Source organism: Psammomys obesus, unplaced genomic scaffold (genome assembly GCF_907164565.1).
Source record: "Psammomys obesus unplaced genomic scaffold, mPsaObe1.curated_primary_1811, whole genome shotgun sequence".
Classification (NCBI taxonomy): domain Eukaryota; kingdom Metazoa; phylum Chordata; class Mammalia; order Rodentia; family Muridae; genus Psammomys; species Psammomys obesus.
In genome coordinates this window covers 1,802,901-1,819,060 of record NW_026592510.1, presented here as the reverse complement: position 1 = coordinate 1,819,060, position 16,160 = coordinate 1,802,901, and the positions used below count along the sequence as shown (strand labels likewise).

General features: G+C 41.2%; 1 protein-coding gene across 7 annotated transcripts in view; it reads right to left on the bottom strand.

Annotated features, from left to right (window-relative positions):
- Positions 1 to 16,160, bottom strand: part of Cpeb3 (cytoplasmic polyadenylation element binding protein 3) — a 190,747-nt gene that overhangs the window by 68,431 nt on the left and 106,156 nt on the right. For all 7 annotated transcript variants that reach the window (XM_055614100.1, XM_055614097.1, XM_055614098.1 and 4 more), the window contains one exon: positions 955 to 1,122. In XM_055614100.1, the coding sequence (XP_055470075.1) occupies positions 955 to 1,122 (168 nt within the window). The remainder of the gene's footprint in view (positions 1 to 954; positions 1,123 to 16,160) is intronic.

Below are 16,160 nucleotides of genomic sequence, written 5' to 3'. Positions count from 1 at the left end.
AATAAATAAATAAATAAATAAATAAATAAATAAATAAATAAATAAATGTAAATTAAAAAGCATATATATATATATGTGTGTGTGTGTGTGTGTGTATGTGTGTGTGTGTGTGTATGCATATAAAATCTAATTTGTTTAGAATTCACTTCTATGGGATCTCTAGGATTATTTTAGACAAAATGATTCTATTGATAAGGAACAAAGACAGTAGATGGCTCCATTTGGTGGTGTGACAGAGTTAAGGCAATTGTCTCTCTCTGTCTCCATAATACCCTCTTTATCAATGGTTATGAGCCACCATGTGGTTGCTGGGAATTGAACTCAGGACCTCTGAAAGAACAACCAGTGCTCTTAATCTCTAAGCCATCTCTCCAGCCCATAATACCCTTTTTTACTGAGATATACACAAAGGCTACAGCTCAGTTACTCTATATCCTTCTGACTGGAAGGAAAAGACTATGGCCTTTAGAAGATTGTGTAGGTTGTCATTCCCTCAGCCATTAAGAAATTTATCATATATAAAAAAATAAGAATTAATAAAAAAAGAAATTTATCATAAAGAAGATCTAACTGACAGATAATATTAACACAGATGAGGACAGTTAGAGGGAAATGAGGCTCTGACTACCTACAACCTTAATGTACTAATTCTAAAAATATTTTTAGCAATGCCCCCATCCCCCACAAAGAAAAGGCTAGAGAAACCATGACCTATTTATTGTATTAGTATCCGAGCTGCACTGACCAAGCGAGTCAGTGGTAGGAAGGTTTCTGTAGCACATTCAAAGCCTGTGAAAACTACAGCAGCTTCTTTCTTAAAGTTAGCTTTGTCACAGGTACATCTACACTTCCAACATGTGTTTACTGATGCTGGCTTGGAGGAGAGTCAGAGTCTGATGACACCACACACAGAAGCTCAGCTCTTGTGAGGTTGTTAATGAATGTGCATGGTACCTTCATCGATGTCAGGAGGAAGGCCTCCAACAAACACCTTCCTAGAGTAGCGTTCTACTCGTTCCCCATTTTGACATCGAGTGGGAGAACTTAAGCCAGATGACAAGGCCTGATCACCATGGCTGTCATCCAAGAAGGCGTCTTCAAAGGGAAAGAGAGAAGACCGACCTGAAACAAAGCAGCAGTTTCTATAGTCAGAACGGTTTTCTGAGAGAATAATGCTATAATAGAAGTTCATTGCGCCAAGCAAAGCATACAAAACACAATGTATCTTGAAGCTTGGCTTTTCCAACAGAAAACTTAACTGAAGATCACCAAGTACAGCCACGTTTACACACAACATTGAAATGACTGAAATAATACCTATGGACAAAATGTCAAAACTGCTTGTTTCCCTTGATAAAAAAAGGTCACTGCATCATACTCAGACAATCCCATCACAGCTACTAGGTATATGCCCTCTGATGAAGAGGCATTCCCATGAGGCCTCCCTTCTAGCTGACGAGCTGCTGGCAGGTGACAGCTGCATGGGGAGGGAGAATTATTTTTCTTTGAGGGATATGTCCACTGGTAGGCGAAGGGACCCGCACCCAAATGAGTGTGGGCGGCACTAGTTGGTCTCTTGAGTTACTAGGGAATAAAGCCTACATGAAGTTGTGAGGGGTGTGTGTTGAGAGGCCCAGAGGAGAAGAGGGAGGGATACGATCAAAATAATTTTATACATATATGAAATTCTCTTTTATCATGCTATTAAAGAATATACCCATAAGTTATTTTTTCTTTTCTTCAATCATTTTTGAAAGTACAAAGGACAAGCAATATACACACTACTTCACAGATCTTGATCTGCTGTTGGTGGTAACTCAGGGATTTGGTTGTAAAGGGCGGCCGTGATGACAGAAGCTAATTCTATTTCTTCTAACAGACAATGATAGTTTTCCTAGCATGCAAAGGTACTCCAGTTTGAAAATAAGCACATGCACAAGTACACTGGGCGGGGTATATAAATGAAACAGGAAATCAAGATGTAGTTACATAGTGTGAGTGGGGCTTTGACATATTAACACAACTACTCTAGCCTGCATTTTAAATCGCTCACCAAAAAAAAAAAAAGCTGAGCATGCTGACATATGGATTTTATCACAGCACTGAGGAAGTCAGAAGCAGGAGGATCTCTGGGAGTTCAAGGCCAGCCTGGTCTACTGGAGCCAGGGCAATAAGTCTCTCAGAAAAATAAACAAGCAAGCAAGCAAACATACAAACAAATAAACCAATAGCAACAACACAATCACTATAGAATTATTTTCTTTTTGGTTTTTTGAGACAAGGTTTTTCTGTGTAGCCCTGGCTATCCTGGAACTCAATATGTAACCACACTGGCTTCAAATTCAAAGATCTGACTGCTTCTGCCTTCCAAATGCTTGATTAAAGGTGTAAGCCACCATGACTAGCAATTATTTTCAATTTGGCATTTCAAAATAAAGTCCAAACTAAAAAATAATTTTTCTTGTTCCGAGTCTGTGAGTTCCTGGTAAAACTTGCCACTAGTTTCTACTGTCTTGAGCACTCCAGTTTGAGAGAAAGGTGGGAAGGAAGCAGGGGAAGAGAGAATAGATAAGGAAGAGGAGGGGGAAGGAGGAGGGAAGAGAGCAGAAAAAAAGGAGGGAGGAAAAGTGAGGAGAAGAAACAGCAGCAGGAAGAAGAAAGGAGGAAAGAAGAAAAGTCTTCTCTAAGATAAACCCACATGCTTTACGGAAACAAGCACACAAAAGTACTATCCAATTGTCTTCATTTCCCTAAAACCCAGGTTCTATGCCATAACAGCCAACAGTCAAAAACAATATAAACAGCTTTAGTGAAATGGTGATCACGTGTTATACTAGGAGCAACTCAGTGGTATGAGAAAGGGGCTTTTGAAGCCTGGAGGTAAGAAAGGGACTGACGTGGGGACAGTGAAACAGCAGAGTTTTCACTCATTCTTCCCAGCGTGGCTACAAAGACACAGATGTCTCTCTGTGCCCCCTATCTCTCTACCCTGGTTGGAACAAACAATAGACAGTAAACTCTCATCCCTTGATGTTTGCTTTGATCACTGGGAGTAAAACAAACAGATCTGCAGGCAAAACGAGCTCCCCACAGACATGTTATGACAGCAGCCACATAACCTGCATGCAGTCCACACTCTAAGCCAGTATCGGACTCATGATCAAGTCGGCATTTACCGTAGAACGTGTATTCCCACCTAATTCCAACACAATAAATGTGACATGTGCAAAAGACAAAAGAGACATAAATGAACTGAAAAAGGAGGAAAGCTGCATGTGTCATGCTCCGCCCTATCCTCATGAGAAAGCAAAATGCTGTTCTGCAATAAAGAAACACTAACTCCCAGCATCATCCATAACTAAGATAACAGAAGCCTTTAGCATACAACACTCAGTGGGAAATACTGGAGGAAATATTTATCCTGTTTCTAAAAGCGCAGAAGTACTTCTGACAGAGGAATCCCTGTCAATGAGGACAGGCAAGTACACTGTGACTATGACACAGTCGGTAATGGGAGAAGCGGAGGAACACAGTGTGTCCCTCCTGTGGTTGGCAAGAGGGCAATTTTCAGCAGAATTTTGTGGAGTGGGAGCTTGAGGGAAATAACCCAAAATCTTCACATAAACTCCTGATCTTCCACTTAAATCTGCTCCTCTCCAGCATTCCTTAAATGTTAATACATGGGCCATCTGGAAGATGGCTCAGCGGGTCAAATTCATGCCACACAAATATGGTAATCAAGGTCAGAGCTCCAGCACCCTTCTAAAGGCCTGGTGGACACGGTGGACACCTGCAATCCTCGCACTTAGGAGGCAGAGACGGAGGACCCCTAGAGTAAGCTGGTCAGCCAGACTAGCATAATCAGGAAGCTCTGGGCTCAAGTGAGAGGTCCTACCTAAGTATGGAAAGTTCAAGGTGAAGAATAACCACGGGAGAAGTTAACAACAACCTGACTTCCATAAACCTGCACACTTGTACACATACAACCACACACATGTGGGCACACACACCACACATTACATACACAAGCAAAAAACAAAGGCCTTTTATACACACCCAATTCAATCCAGAAATTTAGTATTTAGCCTTCATATTCAGTCTCTACCCCCAACTCCATCTCCCCCACCTCTTCAAATCAATTTCTCACTAAATTCTACCAATTCAAGCTTCAAAATACAATTTTACTGTAAATCCTGTCCATCACTACTCCTAACACCTTAATCTAAACCACCATCTCATTTCTTGACTTACAGTGTGAGTAGCTATATAAATGCTTTTCTCACTGATTTCTACCTAGAATTCAACAACGCTTGAGAGAGAGAGAAAGCTAAAGTAGTGATTTTCCAACATTAATCTGAATATGTAACCACACCCTACATTCCTGACTTCAAAGCTCTCAATGACCTTCCATTGCCTTCTGGATAAAGTATAAAAACATCACTGTGAACTACAAAGTCTCTGCTCATTTCTTCCCTAAAACAGCTGCAGCCACTCCTTGCTTAATAACCTCTGTAATCACAAGAGTTCCTTTGGGTTTCCTGATTATTCCTCCTTGCCACAGGTGCTAAGGACATAAGTGTCCCTGTAACCTATAAGCATTTCTTTCTCCAATCATAGTTAATTCTTTTCTTAAAATTTAGATTTATTTATTTGTATGAGTGTTTTTCCTGCACGCGCACACGCACGCGCGCGGTGTGTGCGTGTGTGCGTGTGTGTGTGTGTGTGTGTGTGTGCCATATGTGTGTCTTGGTGCCCACAGAGGCCAGAATATTGCATCAGATCCCTTGGAACTACAGTTACAGATGGTTTGGAGGCACCATGAGGGTGCTGGGAACCAAACCCAGGTCCTCTGCAAAGCAGCCAGTGCTTTTAACTGCTGAGTCATTCTCCTACTCCTTATTAATCATTAATTCTTGATGTCTCAGCTGCCATTTTCTTGTATGGAGACTGTACTGAACCTTAGATTGGGCACCCTCCTCTCCTGTGCTTCTCCCTCCAAACACTTTCTTTCCCTAGTTAAAACCATGGCATTTCTTGGGTTTTATTGAATATATGTTTCCCCACTCTATTACACTGTAATTTCCATTAGGATAGAAACCAAATTAATCTTCACCATTGCATGTTCGAGAGGGACCTAAAACATGTTAAATAAGAGGCAACACCTAAGGAAACAAAACAAAAAATGTACAAAGCTCTCCATAGTGGTTTACCCAGTAATCCTAGCACTTGAGAGATGAGGAAGGAGGATCATGGGTTCAAGGCTAGCCTATTTTACACTAGTGAATTCCAGGCCAGCCTGGACTAGGACTATACCATGAGACTCTATCTCAAAAACAAAAGAAAATAGTATGTACAAAGACATGCTTGCCTCTGAGCATATGCACTGAGCTTAACACAGCTGTCTGAGAACATGAGAAATGTGACCATCCCCTAGGAAGGTGGAGCCTTAATTATCATTGCTTTCACCTGTGAAAGAATTATTCTCTGTACTGTGCATTACAGAAATTGATTCTCCCCTTCCCAAATGTAATACTTAAAGATAGGGTCTCATACACTCTAGGCTGGCCTCAAACTCTATGTAACTGGGAATGACCTTAAACTCTCCCCCCAGCCCCCAAGACAGGGTTTCTCTGTTAGCCTGGCTGTCCTGACCTTAAACTCTTAAAAGTTTATTTTTAATATGTGTAGGTGTTTTGCCTGCCTGTATTCCTGTACATCACGTGAGTACCTGATATGCTGAGGGGCCAGAAAAGGGTTTCCAATCTCCTCGAGCTTGAGTTCTAGATGGTTGCGAGTACCCTGCAGATAATGGGAATCTAACCAGGGTACTCTGGAAGAGTAGTGTTCTTAATCCGCAAGCCATCTCTTTAGCCTTGACCTTCTGCTCCTCCTGTCTCCACCTCTCAAGTGCTAGAATGCACCTACCATACTTGGTTTGTTTTTTTGTTGTTGTTGTTGTTCATTTGTTTGTTTGTTTTTTTGTAGTCTTGGGGACTATACCCAGATCTCCATGTATGCCAGGCAAGCACTCTACTAACTGAGCCATATCCTTTCAAAACCAGCTTTTTATACACATGCCTTGGAAACCATTACACTCTCATAAACTCCATTTTTTTATTTAAAAAATTATTTACTTATGCTGTCCTGCCAGAAATCACTTCTTTAAGCGATCTCTGACTCTACAAGCAAATTGAACCCAGGGAGTAGGGAATGAGTTGAGATTATGAAGAAATCAGTGACTATCCAGACGGGCAATGAGGAAGTCTTCAGCCAGAGCAGTGAAGAAGTGGCAGATATCCGAGCCATTCTTGAACACATAAAACCTTATTTCTCATGATCAACATAACCACAGCTTCCCCAGAGGAAAATAAAAGCAAAAGTTGTAAAACTCTGGACAATTTTCAAAATCGGTCATGGGGAGTTAAGACACTTCCTAAGGCTTTAAAAGCAAGCCTCTGTCTTATTAGTAGTATTTAGAGTACTATATAAAAATGAAGGCAGCCTTGGGAACGAAACTGCAAATAATGAACAAATAAATGATGCTTCTCTAACTGCAAATCTTAACTAAGAATATGGGTTCCAGAATCCAATCCCCCAATCCACTAATCTGAATTATGGTGGTCAGGCCTCAAAATCTGCACCCCCTCCCAGTGATTCCTTTGCTAAAGTTTAAGAGCCACTGAAAACATATTATTTGTGTGCAGCAGATGGCCACTGGAAGGGATCTGTATGAAGTGTATGAACTTTAGAAACATCCATGTTAAAAAAAGCACAGCCTCATGATTGGAATATAAAAATCTATAATCAGCTTTACTGTAACAAGACTGCCTGAAGCCTGATAGGTGGAAAACATGATATAGGAAGCACCTGAAAGACAACTTGTGGGTTTGGGGGAGGGTTAAAGGTATGGTTCAGTGGCAGAGAACTTGCTTAGTAAGCATAAGGTCTCAGGTTCAAGATCCAGCAGGAAAACTAGATTGTCAGCTTGGTTTACATAGAGAGCTCCAGGATAGAGCTCCAGAATTATTACACAGACCTGCCTCAAAAAAAAAAAAAAAAAAAAAAAGGAAAAGAAAAAAGAAGGCAGGCAGGAAGGAACATTGCTGTGGGCTACAGTGGTCCCACACTCTGACAGACATCTATTTCCCTCTGCTCTAGTCATCTAGTCATAAGCTCCTGAAAAACTGTTTACTTAGTTACTTTATTTTTTTATTTTCATTTTTAACTGTTTTATTTTATTTTTTTTACTATTATTATCATTCTTTGGCTGCATCATTTTTTTTCATTTTTTTTATTAGTTACAGTTTGTTCACTTTGTGTCCCACCTGTAGCCTCCTCTCCCATCCCCTCCTCCCTCTTCTTCTCATATGCCCCTCCTCCAGTCCAATGTTAGGGGAGATTCTCCTCCCCTTCCATCTGACCATAGTCTATCAGGTCTCATCAGGACTGGCTTCTTGGTCTTCCTCTGTGGACTGGTAAGGCTGCTGCCTCCTCAGGGGGAGGTGATCAAAGAGCCAGCCACTGAGTGCATGTCAGAGACAGCCCCTGTTCCCATTACTAGAGCACCCACTTGGAAACTGAACTGCCATGGGCTACATCTTAGCAGGGGTTCTAGGTTATCTCTATGCATGGTCCCTGGATGGGGTATCAGTCTCAGAAAAGACCCCTGTGTCCAGATTTTTCAGTTTTATTGCTCCCCTTGTGGAGCTCCTGTTCCCTCCAGGTCTTTCTATCTCCCCCTTCTTTCATAAGATTCCCTGCACTCTACCCAAAGTTTGGCTGTGAATCTCGGCATGTGTTTTGATACCCTGCTGGGTAGAGTCTTTCAGAGGCCCTCTGTCAGAGGCTCCTGTCCTGTTCTCTGTTTTCTCCCTCTTCCGATGTCCATCTCATTCATTTGCCTTTCTAAATAAAGATTGAGCATCTTACTCAGGGTCCTCTTTCTTGATTAGCTTCCTTAGGTATACAGATTTTAGTATGATTATCCTATATTAGATGTCTAATATCCACTTATAAGTGAGTATACCATGTGTGTCTCTCTGCTTCTGGGATACCTCACTCAGGATGATCTTTTCTAGATCCCACCATTTGTCTGCAAAAGTCATGATTTCCTTGTTTTTAATTGCCGAGTAGTATTCCACTGTGTAAATGTACCACAATTTCTGTATACATTCCTCAGCTGAGGAACATATGGGTTGTTTTCAGATTCTGGCTATTACAAATCAAACAGCAGAGAAACACTTAAAGAAATGTTCAACATCCTTAATCATCAGGGAAATTCAAATCAAAATGACCCCAAGATTTCACCTTACACCCATCAGAATGGCCAAGATAAAAAACTCAAGTGACAACACATGCTGGAGAGGATGTGGAGAAAGAGGAACCCTCCTCCACTGCTGGTGGGAATTGTAAACTTGTACAACCACTTTGGAAATTAATCTGGCGCTTTCTCAGACAAATAGGAATAGTGCTACCTCAAGACCCAGCTATAACACTCCTAGGCATGTATCCAAAAGATGCTCAACAAGGACATTTGCTCAACCATGTTCATAGCAGCTTTATTTGTAATAGCTAGAAGCTGGAAACAACTTAGTTACTTTATAACGTATATGTCTAGGTGTCTCTCTGTGTTTGTCATGTGTGTGCAGGTGCCTATGGATCCCAGAAGAGGAAGCTAGATTCCCCTGAAGCTGAAGTCACATGCCTGGTTGTGGGCGCTGAGAACAGAGCTTCAGGCCTTTGGCTATTAACAGCTATTCTGTCCATGAATTTAGTGCTTTGTTATTGCGCGGTTGACAGGTAAGCCAGCAATGCTTTCACGCTGTAGACTCTCACCAGGGTAAGTTGGTGCATTAGTATTCTGAACCCTCATGAAGCTATTATCCATGCAGTCATTTGGTTGGCATACATGCACACTTAAAACAAACTGTCCCTGATACTGTTTGGCACATGCATGAAATGCCAGCATGGGAGGCTGAGTAGAAGAACCTAATGTCTGAGGCCACTCTGGCCTCAGAATATACCCAGCCTACCCAGGACAACAGCAACATCCTTTCTTAAATGCAAACAACAGTGATTGGGCTGGGGATGAGCTAAATGAGAACCCTGTTAAAAACAAAAACAAACAAACAAACAAACAAACAAAAAAAAAACCATTCCTAGGGAAACTGCTACAGTTTTGGTTCCTGGACATGTTATTAGCAATCGAAATCTCAAGAAGCTACACACGAGCTACTCTACAGTCCTGCCTCTCTACCTAGCACACCTCTGAAAGAACACCAAGTGCTTTAAACAGTCTACATTATGTACTAAAAGAATTGTACTCCTAGGTGAAGATAATATAAATCTGAATCAGAACCTCAAGACACTTCCACAGAAAATGTGTATACAATACTGCAGCAGAAGGAAAACGAAAGGCTTCTCAACAGTTCTAACTTGGCCACTTGGCTTTCCGCCATATGCTCTGCTTCTGGGATATATTCAGTTACTGTCCAGAATGTAGTGTCTGATCCATGAGTGAATAAATAATGTATGAAAGTGGCAATGGCCTGAAACTAAAAGCCCTGCAGAAGCAAATACCAGGTGACCTGCAAAGTCCTATTAGGCAAGGAAAAGCTTCTTCAAGATCTTCCTCGTCAGAAAGCTACTTCCTGCAGCAAATGATAGGGAAGCCAAAGCCAGTGGCCACACTGCACTTCTAAAGATGTTCAAGCCAGCTTCTGCTGAAGCCCCTTCCGTGACCCCAGCTGCTCCAGGGCACCTCCATTCACAGATCCTTTTAGCTCAGTCTTGCAAGCAGCCCAGAAATCAGCTTAGGAATTTAATAAAAATGGATGATGAGAAATGGCTACCTATAAATAAATAGATAGATAGATGGATGAATGAATGTCTCCATGGAAACTGAACTAGTTTCCAGGTTAATCTTAATCTCCACTTTCGACTTTGGAGAGGACAGATCGCCTATCTGGTCTTACTTCATAATGTAAGGACTGATGCAGGTGAAAGGCGTCTAGATCTCCAGAGTCCAGACTCTCTTACTGGACAAATTTCATTTGTTTGTTTGCTTGGCTTTGTTTTCACACAGGCCTCACTCTATAGCCCAGGGTGGCCTCAAACTCTTGCTCCCCCTGTCCTAATATCCCCAGTGCTGGGATAACAGGTATATGCCACTACACCCTGACCAGAAATCTTACGTAATAAAAACAAATTCTACTTTACGTTAAAAAGTGGTATATCCTAGTCACAGGCTCAGGCAGGACTATATAGTAAGATCCTGCCTCAAAAAATTAATAATAACTTGCATGTAAGCTTATGATGACTAAGAAAAGAATTCATTAACCTATTCCATATTTTTATGTTTGAAAATTTTCATAATTAAAAAAATTAAAAGCCATGCATGATGGTATATGCCAAAAATCCTAACACTCTAGGTGAGATACTGGAAACTGGAGAATCCTAAGTTCGAGCCAGCTAGAACAGGTAGTAAGACCCTTTTTCAACAAACAAAAAGCCCCAGATGGCTTCTCATCCTTTGTGCTTCACTTTATCACCTGACCTCTCCCTCACTGAGATAGGTAACCTCCCGTTCTTTCCTTCCTAGTACTTACAGACAAATGGAAAGGAGAGAGAATGGGACAGATAAAGTTTCATGCAGCTCAGGCTGGCCTGGAGTTCACTATATAGCCAAGGGTGGTCTTGAAATGTTAATTCTTTGGCGTCTACCTGACAAGTTCTAGAGTTACAAGCCTACAGCACTGTCATTGGGCATTTTTAAGAAACTGTTTTACTTTCATTATTGTGTTTTGCGGCTCATGGGAGAAGGAGCACATGTGGAAGTCAGGGGACAATTCAGCATAGCTAGTTCTCATTCTCCATCTTTATGTGGGGTCTGGGAATTGAACTTATACAGCAAGTGTCTTTACCCACTGAGCCACCTCACCACTCCCTGCCTTTAATCAAATGGATAAAATTATTTGTCTCATTTATTTATTGTCTCTGTCTAATCTAGAGAAGACTCGAAGCAAAGTGAGAGACCATGTTTGGAGTCTTGCATCGGGTAGGCGTGTGAACACTTAATGAATAGAATGGGTGGGAGGCCCAGAACTCCCTTATTATTCTTTCTGCTGCTTCTTCCCACAACATTTTTTCACAAAAGTGAAAAATGGCTCATCTGATTCCTCTCCCTCTCCTTTGTGTTCATATTTTCCCATTACTACACTAACCAATAACATTTGAGATATTATAGTCATAAACATTAAATTAGTCAACCCATGTCTATGCTTCACTCTGGAACCATGTAGCTGTGTCTTTAAATAAACAAGCTCATGGAACCCAGTTTGCATTAGCATGAAGCCAGACTTGTACCACAGAATCACCAGGACAGCAGCAAGCCCCTCAGAGCTAGTTTGCCACAGAAAGATGACCGCAACTCAAGAACCCATGTTTGTTTTATTGAACTTTAGAACTTAAATTAGGCCATCAATTAGAGTATATACATGTTTATGGCCTAAATATTTACAACAGTAATTCCATTTACTCTTTGTATTTACTCATTTACACTGTTCAGTAGAAACTTTTTCTTGCTGTTGATTTTTCTTGCTGTTCTGTAACTAAGAAATTCTGTTAAACATTAAGAACACTGGTGCAGAGCTGAGTGGTAGAACACATGCTGAGCACGCATAAGGACTTAGGTTAGTCAAACACAGCAACATACACACACGCGCGCCACTGGCACAGCTGATTTCTCCTCTTGTAGACAAATAATGTCTTCATGAGCCCACCATATTTATGCTGATGTGAAGCTTAAAATTACAATATCTATTAAATGTATAAGCAGCAAGTATGGTGGCAGCTGCCTGCAAGCTCAGCTCTGGGGAGACTGAAGGCAGAGCCCTGTCAAACGTGGGAGGAGCCTCTTGGACTACACAGTGCACACCAGGCTACAGGGCTACAAGGCAGACTTTGTTAAAAAGGAGGAGGGAAGAGGAAAGGAAGGAAGAGAGAAGAGTGCAAGCAAAGATCTTATGTGGTATTACTTAGCAGGCTAGCTCTCAACAGGATGCAGCCCGCATTAAGCTTGTTAGAAGGAAAATATCCCTGAAAGATAAACTTAAGATTTTTTGATGTAACAGACAACCATTGTTTGCAGTAACCAAATAAAAACGGGCATTAATAGAAAAAACTGACTCTTATTTTCCAGTCTTATTCTTTCATGTATAATTCTCCACCCTACCATTGTTCCCAGGGCTGGGTGTTAAAGCCAGGATCTCATACATGACAGTAAGCTCTGCAAGTAAGCTGAAGCTCCACCTAATCTTTCCCTTCTACCCTGGCTCCATTACTAGACTGCTTGGCCTTCAAAGAGCCTAGCGCCAACACTCCCATCCAAACCTTTGATTAATATCCAAGTGCTTTCCTGCTCTCATTACTTGAATCATGAAACTCTTTCAAAAGCCTGGCATATTTGTGCCCAGAGGCTCACTTTCCGATTCAAAAGCCATTCATCAAGACCGCATGGACCACTGCCTCACCAGCTTTTCCTCAAACTGGCTCCACGCAACTGAGGGACATGACAGGCTCACCTCCTCACTCTCTTCTTAGCTGAATTACACACTAGTGACTCAGCTTCCAGCTCCACTTCTAGTATTCAAAGAGTACCTGAAATTCTCCCTATTCTAGGTTTACTAGAAGTTTCCACTGGCATAATATATTCACAAAACTCAAATCTTTCACACATACTTCCATTATTTCCTATTAAAAGAATTTACCAACATGTATATATAACACAGAATTTGAGTTATAGTAAAGTTCTATTCTTTTTTACTGTGTTTAAAATTTTCATTCATTACTATGGACAGGATGCATGTGGGCGGGGTAGCATGCAGAGAGGACAACTTGGTAAGTCAGTTCTCTCCATCCACCTTTGTGGGTTCTAGGGAGCAAACGCATGTCTCCAAGTTTGTATGGCACATTCTTTACCTGCCGAGCCATCCCACCTGCCCCTCAAGTTCTAGTCGTAATTATAAGCACATTGAAGTGATTAATATATCAGTGAGTTTACTTTTTAGATTTTTTTTGAGCAGGCTAGATATTAGCTCAATCCTCACAACATGAGTTAAACCGCAATGAAGAAGTCTGTAACTTCATCAGAATTACATTATATAGGCTGGAGGAAGAGAATCAACTAGGAGAACACCTGCTCCATCCCACCTAGGTACATCATTACAGTTAAAGAAAGTGATCTCCCCCTTCTCTCTTACAGTGGAAGACTAAATAAAAAGCATGGAGCAAACATTTTCACCTGCTACCTGTTTCTCCTACCCCACACCCTCATCCCCCTACTTCTCTATGGTTAGCACTCTGGAGACTTAAGACAGTGGGAATCAAAATGCAGGCAACAGTTAGCACAGCATCTGATACAAAGAAGATTAAGGCATTCAAAATTATTAAAGTCAAAGCTTTCTTTTTTCCCACTATTTATTTATCTACTGTCATTCATTCATTCAGGCCTAATCTCACCATGTAGACTAGATTGGCCTTGAACGAGATCCGTCTGCCTCTGCCTCCCAAGTGCTGGGATTAAAGGCACGTGCCACTAAGCCTAGATTTTTTGGATCTCAAGAAAGGGTCTTGCTGTGGAACGCTGGCTAGCCTGGTACTGGTTATGTACCTCAGTCTAGTCTCAAACATGAGGCAATCCTCCTGCCTCATCCTTCCAAGCATTAGAATTACAGGCTTGTGCCACCATGTCTAGCAAGTAATTTTTAATATTTTATTTTACTTCATTTTTAGAGATAGGAGCTCATGGTACTACTTACGCTGGCCCCAAACTCCTAACTCATGTGATACTCAGCCTTCAAAGTGGCCAGGATTATAGGCAGGTACCATTATTTCCAGCTAATAATTGAAAAATATAAAGCCAAATTCTTCTGCATAGATGAGTGCTATTTCAAAGTAATCCTAGTCAATAAGCATTTAATTTGACAATTAACAGAGCAGACTGTTCGGCACAAGTCACACTGTCCTCAAATAGCTTATCTTCAACTGAAGAATCAGGGTACGAAGAAAAGACGAGGAAGAACACAAGATGTTAAGTAGAGGAAAAGACTGTCTCTAAGGCCACTGAGCAGGGCTTCTTAAAAGGATACAGCTTGGCAGGGCTGGAAAGATGGCTCAGCAATTAGAGCACTTGCTGCTCTCGCTGAAGACATGGGTTCAGTTTCCAGGGGCTCACAACCGTCTCTAACTCCAGTTCCAAGAGGACAGATGTTTGTTTTTGGTCTCTGCTGGCACCAGGCTGATACAGGGTACACACATGCACGCGCGTGCGCACTCACACACACGCACACACACACACACACACACAGAGACAAAGACCTATGCACATAAGTTCTAAAAATGAAGTAATGAAAAAAGGAAGGGAGAGGCTTGAATTTGGTTCACACTAGTGAATTAAGACTTAGAAGAAAGGATGAGTGGTCAGTACTTGACAATGAGCAGCGGACAGCAGAGCACACAGATTGGTTGGAGAAAGATGGAGTGAGAAGAGACGCTGCTGCTGGTAAGATATGGAGTACTAGATCACAGGAACCCTCAATGGGGACGGAGAGTGTCAGGCAGAGTGGTGTTTCCCAAACATGGGGCAGCAAAAATGAGAGCAGCTGAGATTAGGGGGAGCCTAAGAAACTAGAGGCAAGTCTGGGCAAGTGGGCTCCCGTCTACTGTCCAGGAGGTCTACCTCAATTGAAAATGCTGTATTCGCCACTCCTCACTGCATTTTCTACTAACATGAAACATGTATGGTACAAAAAGGTGTTAACAGGTATTTCTAGGATTTCAGTTTTTGAAATTAAAAATAAGGAAGGCAAGGGCTGGAGAGATGGCTCAGTGGTTAAGAGCACTGTCTGCTCTTCCAAATGGACCTGGGTTCAATTCCCAGCACCCACATGGCAGCTCACAGCTGTCTGTAACACCAATTCCAAAGGATCTGACACCTTCACACTAACACACATAAACTAAAAATTAAATAAATTTTTAAAAAGTGCTGGAAAATGGTTCAGAGGTTAAGAGAGCTCGCTGTTCTTCCAAAGGAAGGCAGAGACAGAAATGTGACTTGTGATAGGTCACTTGCCTGGTGTATATATGAGGCATTAGCTTTGAGTTCCAACATCAAAATAAAGAAATGGGAATGACCAAAAAATCATGGTATTTATTTCTATGGACCGAAAAGAATCAAGTTCCTCTGGTCTCCATTGCAAGTGCTGGGACTGCTGGGGTGCACCACCACATCCGCTTTCATTCTGTACAGGGAACAGAGCCCAGGGCTTCATGCAGGCTAGGCGAGCATTCTACCAACTGAGCTATTTCCCCAGTCCAGCACTGTAGTTTTCTTATCTGAAGGTGCTGATGTCTGCATGTAGGAGTTCTTTGTTATATTATGTGTAAAATGTGCCTAAGATTAAAAAAAAATTATATTGAATGTACTATGAAATGATCAATATTTCAATTGAAAAATATTTTTTTAGATCTAGGTAATTTTCTTCACTGTATATTGGTAATATGGGGACCAGGTTTCAAGTTCCTAAGCAAACGAGGACAGAACTCATAGCGTGTAAGTGTGAAGCCATCTCAGTGAAAACGGCTATGAGCACATTTCTCCTTCCATGGCTTACAGTAAAATTTATGGTTTAACTTGTTAGGAAGGAAGAGCTATAAATTAGGTAGAAATTCTCAAAACTCTGCATCTATTTCATGTGACTAATGCCACAAAACCCCGGGTAAGTCACATTGCTATTTCAATGCTGTTTTTGTAAATTTTAAACATTTTGTGTTTTGAAAGGTATGATCTTAATCTTAGTTGGGTTAGAGTCCTATAACTAAACTATTATTTATTCCTACATAATATTTATATTTTAACCTCTATTTCTGGTTTGTTGACAATAAAACAATTTTGAGGAAGATGTGCTTTACTATATAAAGAATACAGAGCATTTACTGAATAGAGTCCAATCAGTCAAACTGTCCTACTGTTATACCCTTACAGCAGATGTTGGGAGCGGAGAAACTTAATCAGTGTACTTAGCTAATAAGGTGGAAAATCTACAATGACATAAAGATAGGAGATGTGATTAAAGTTTCTTTACTTTTATGATTAAGGTACA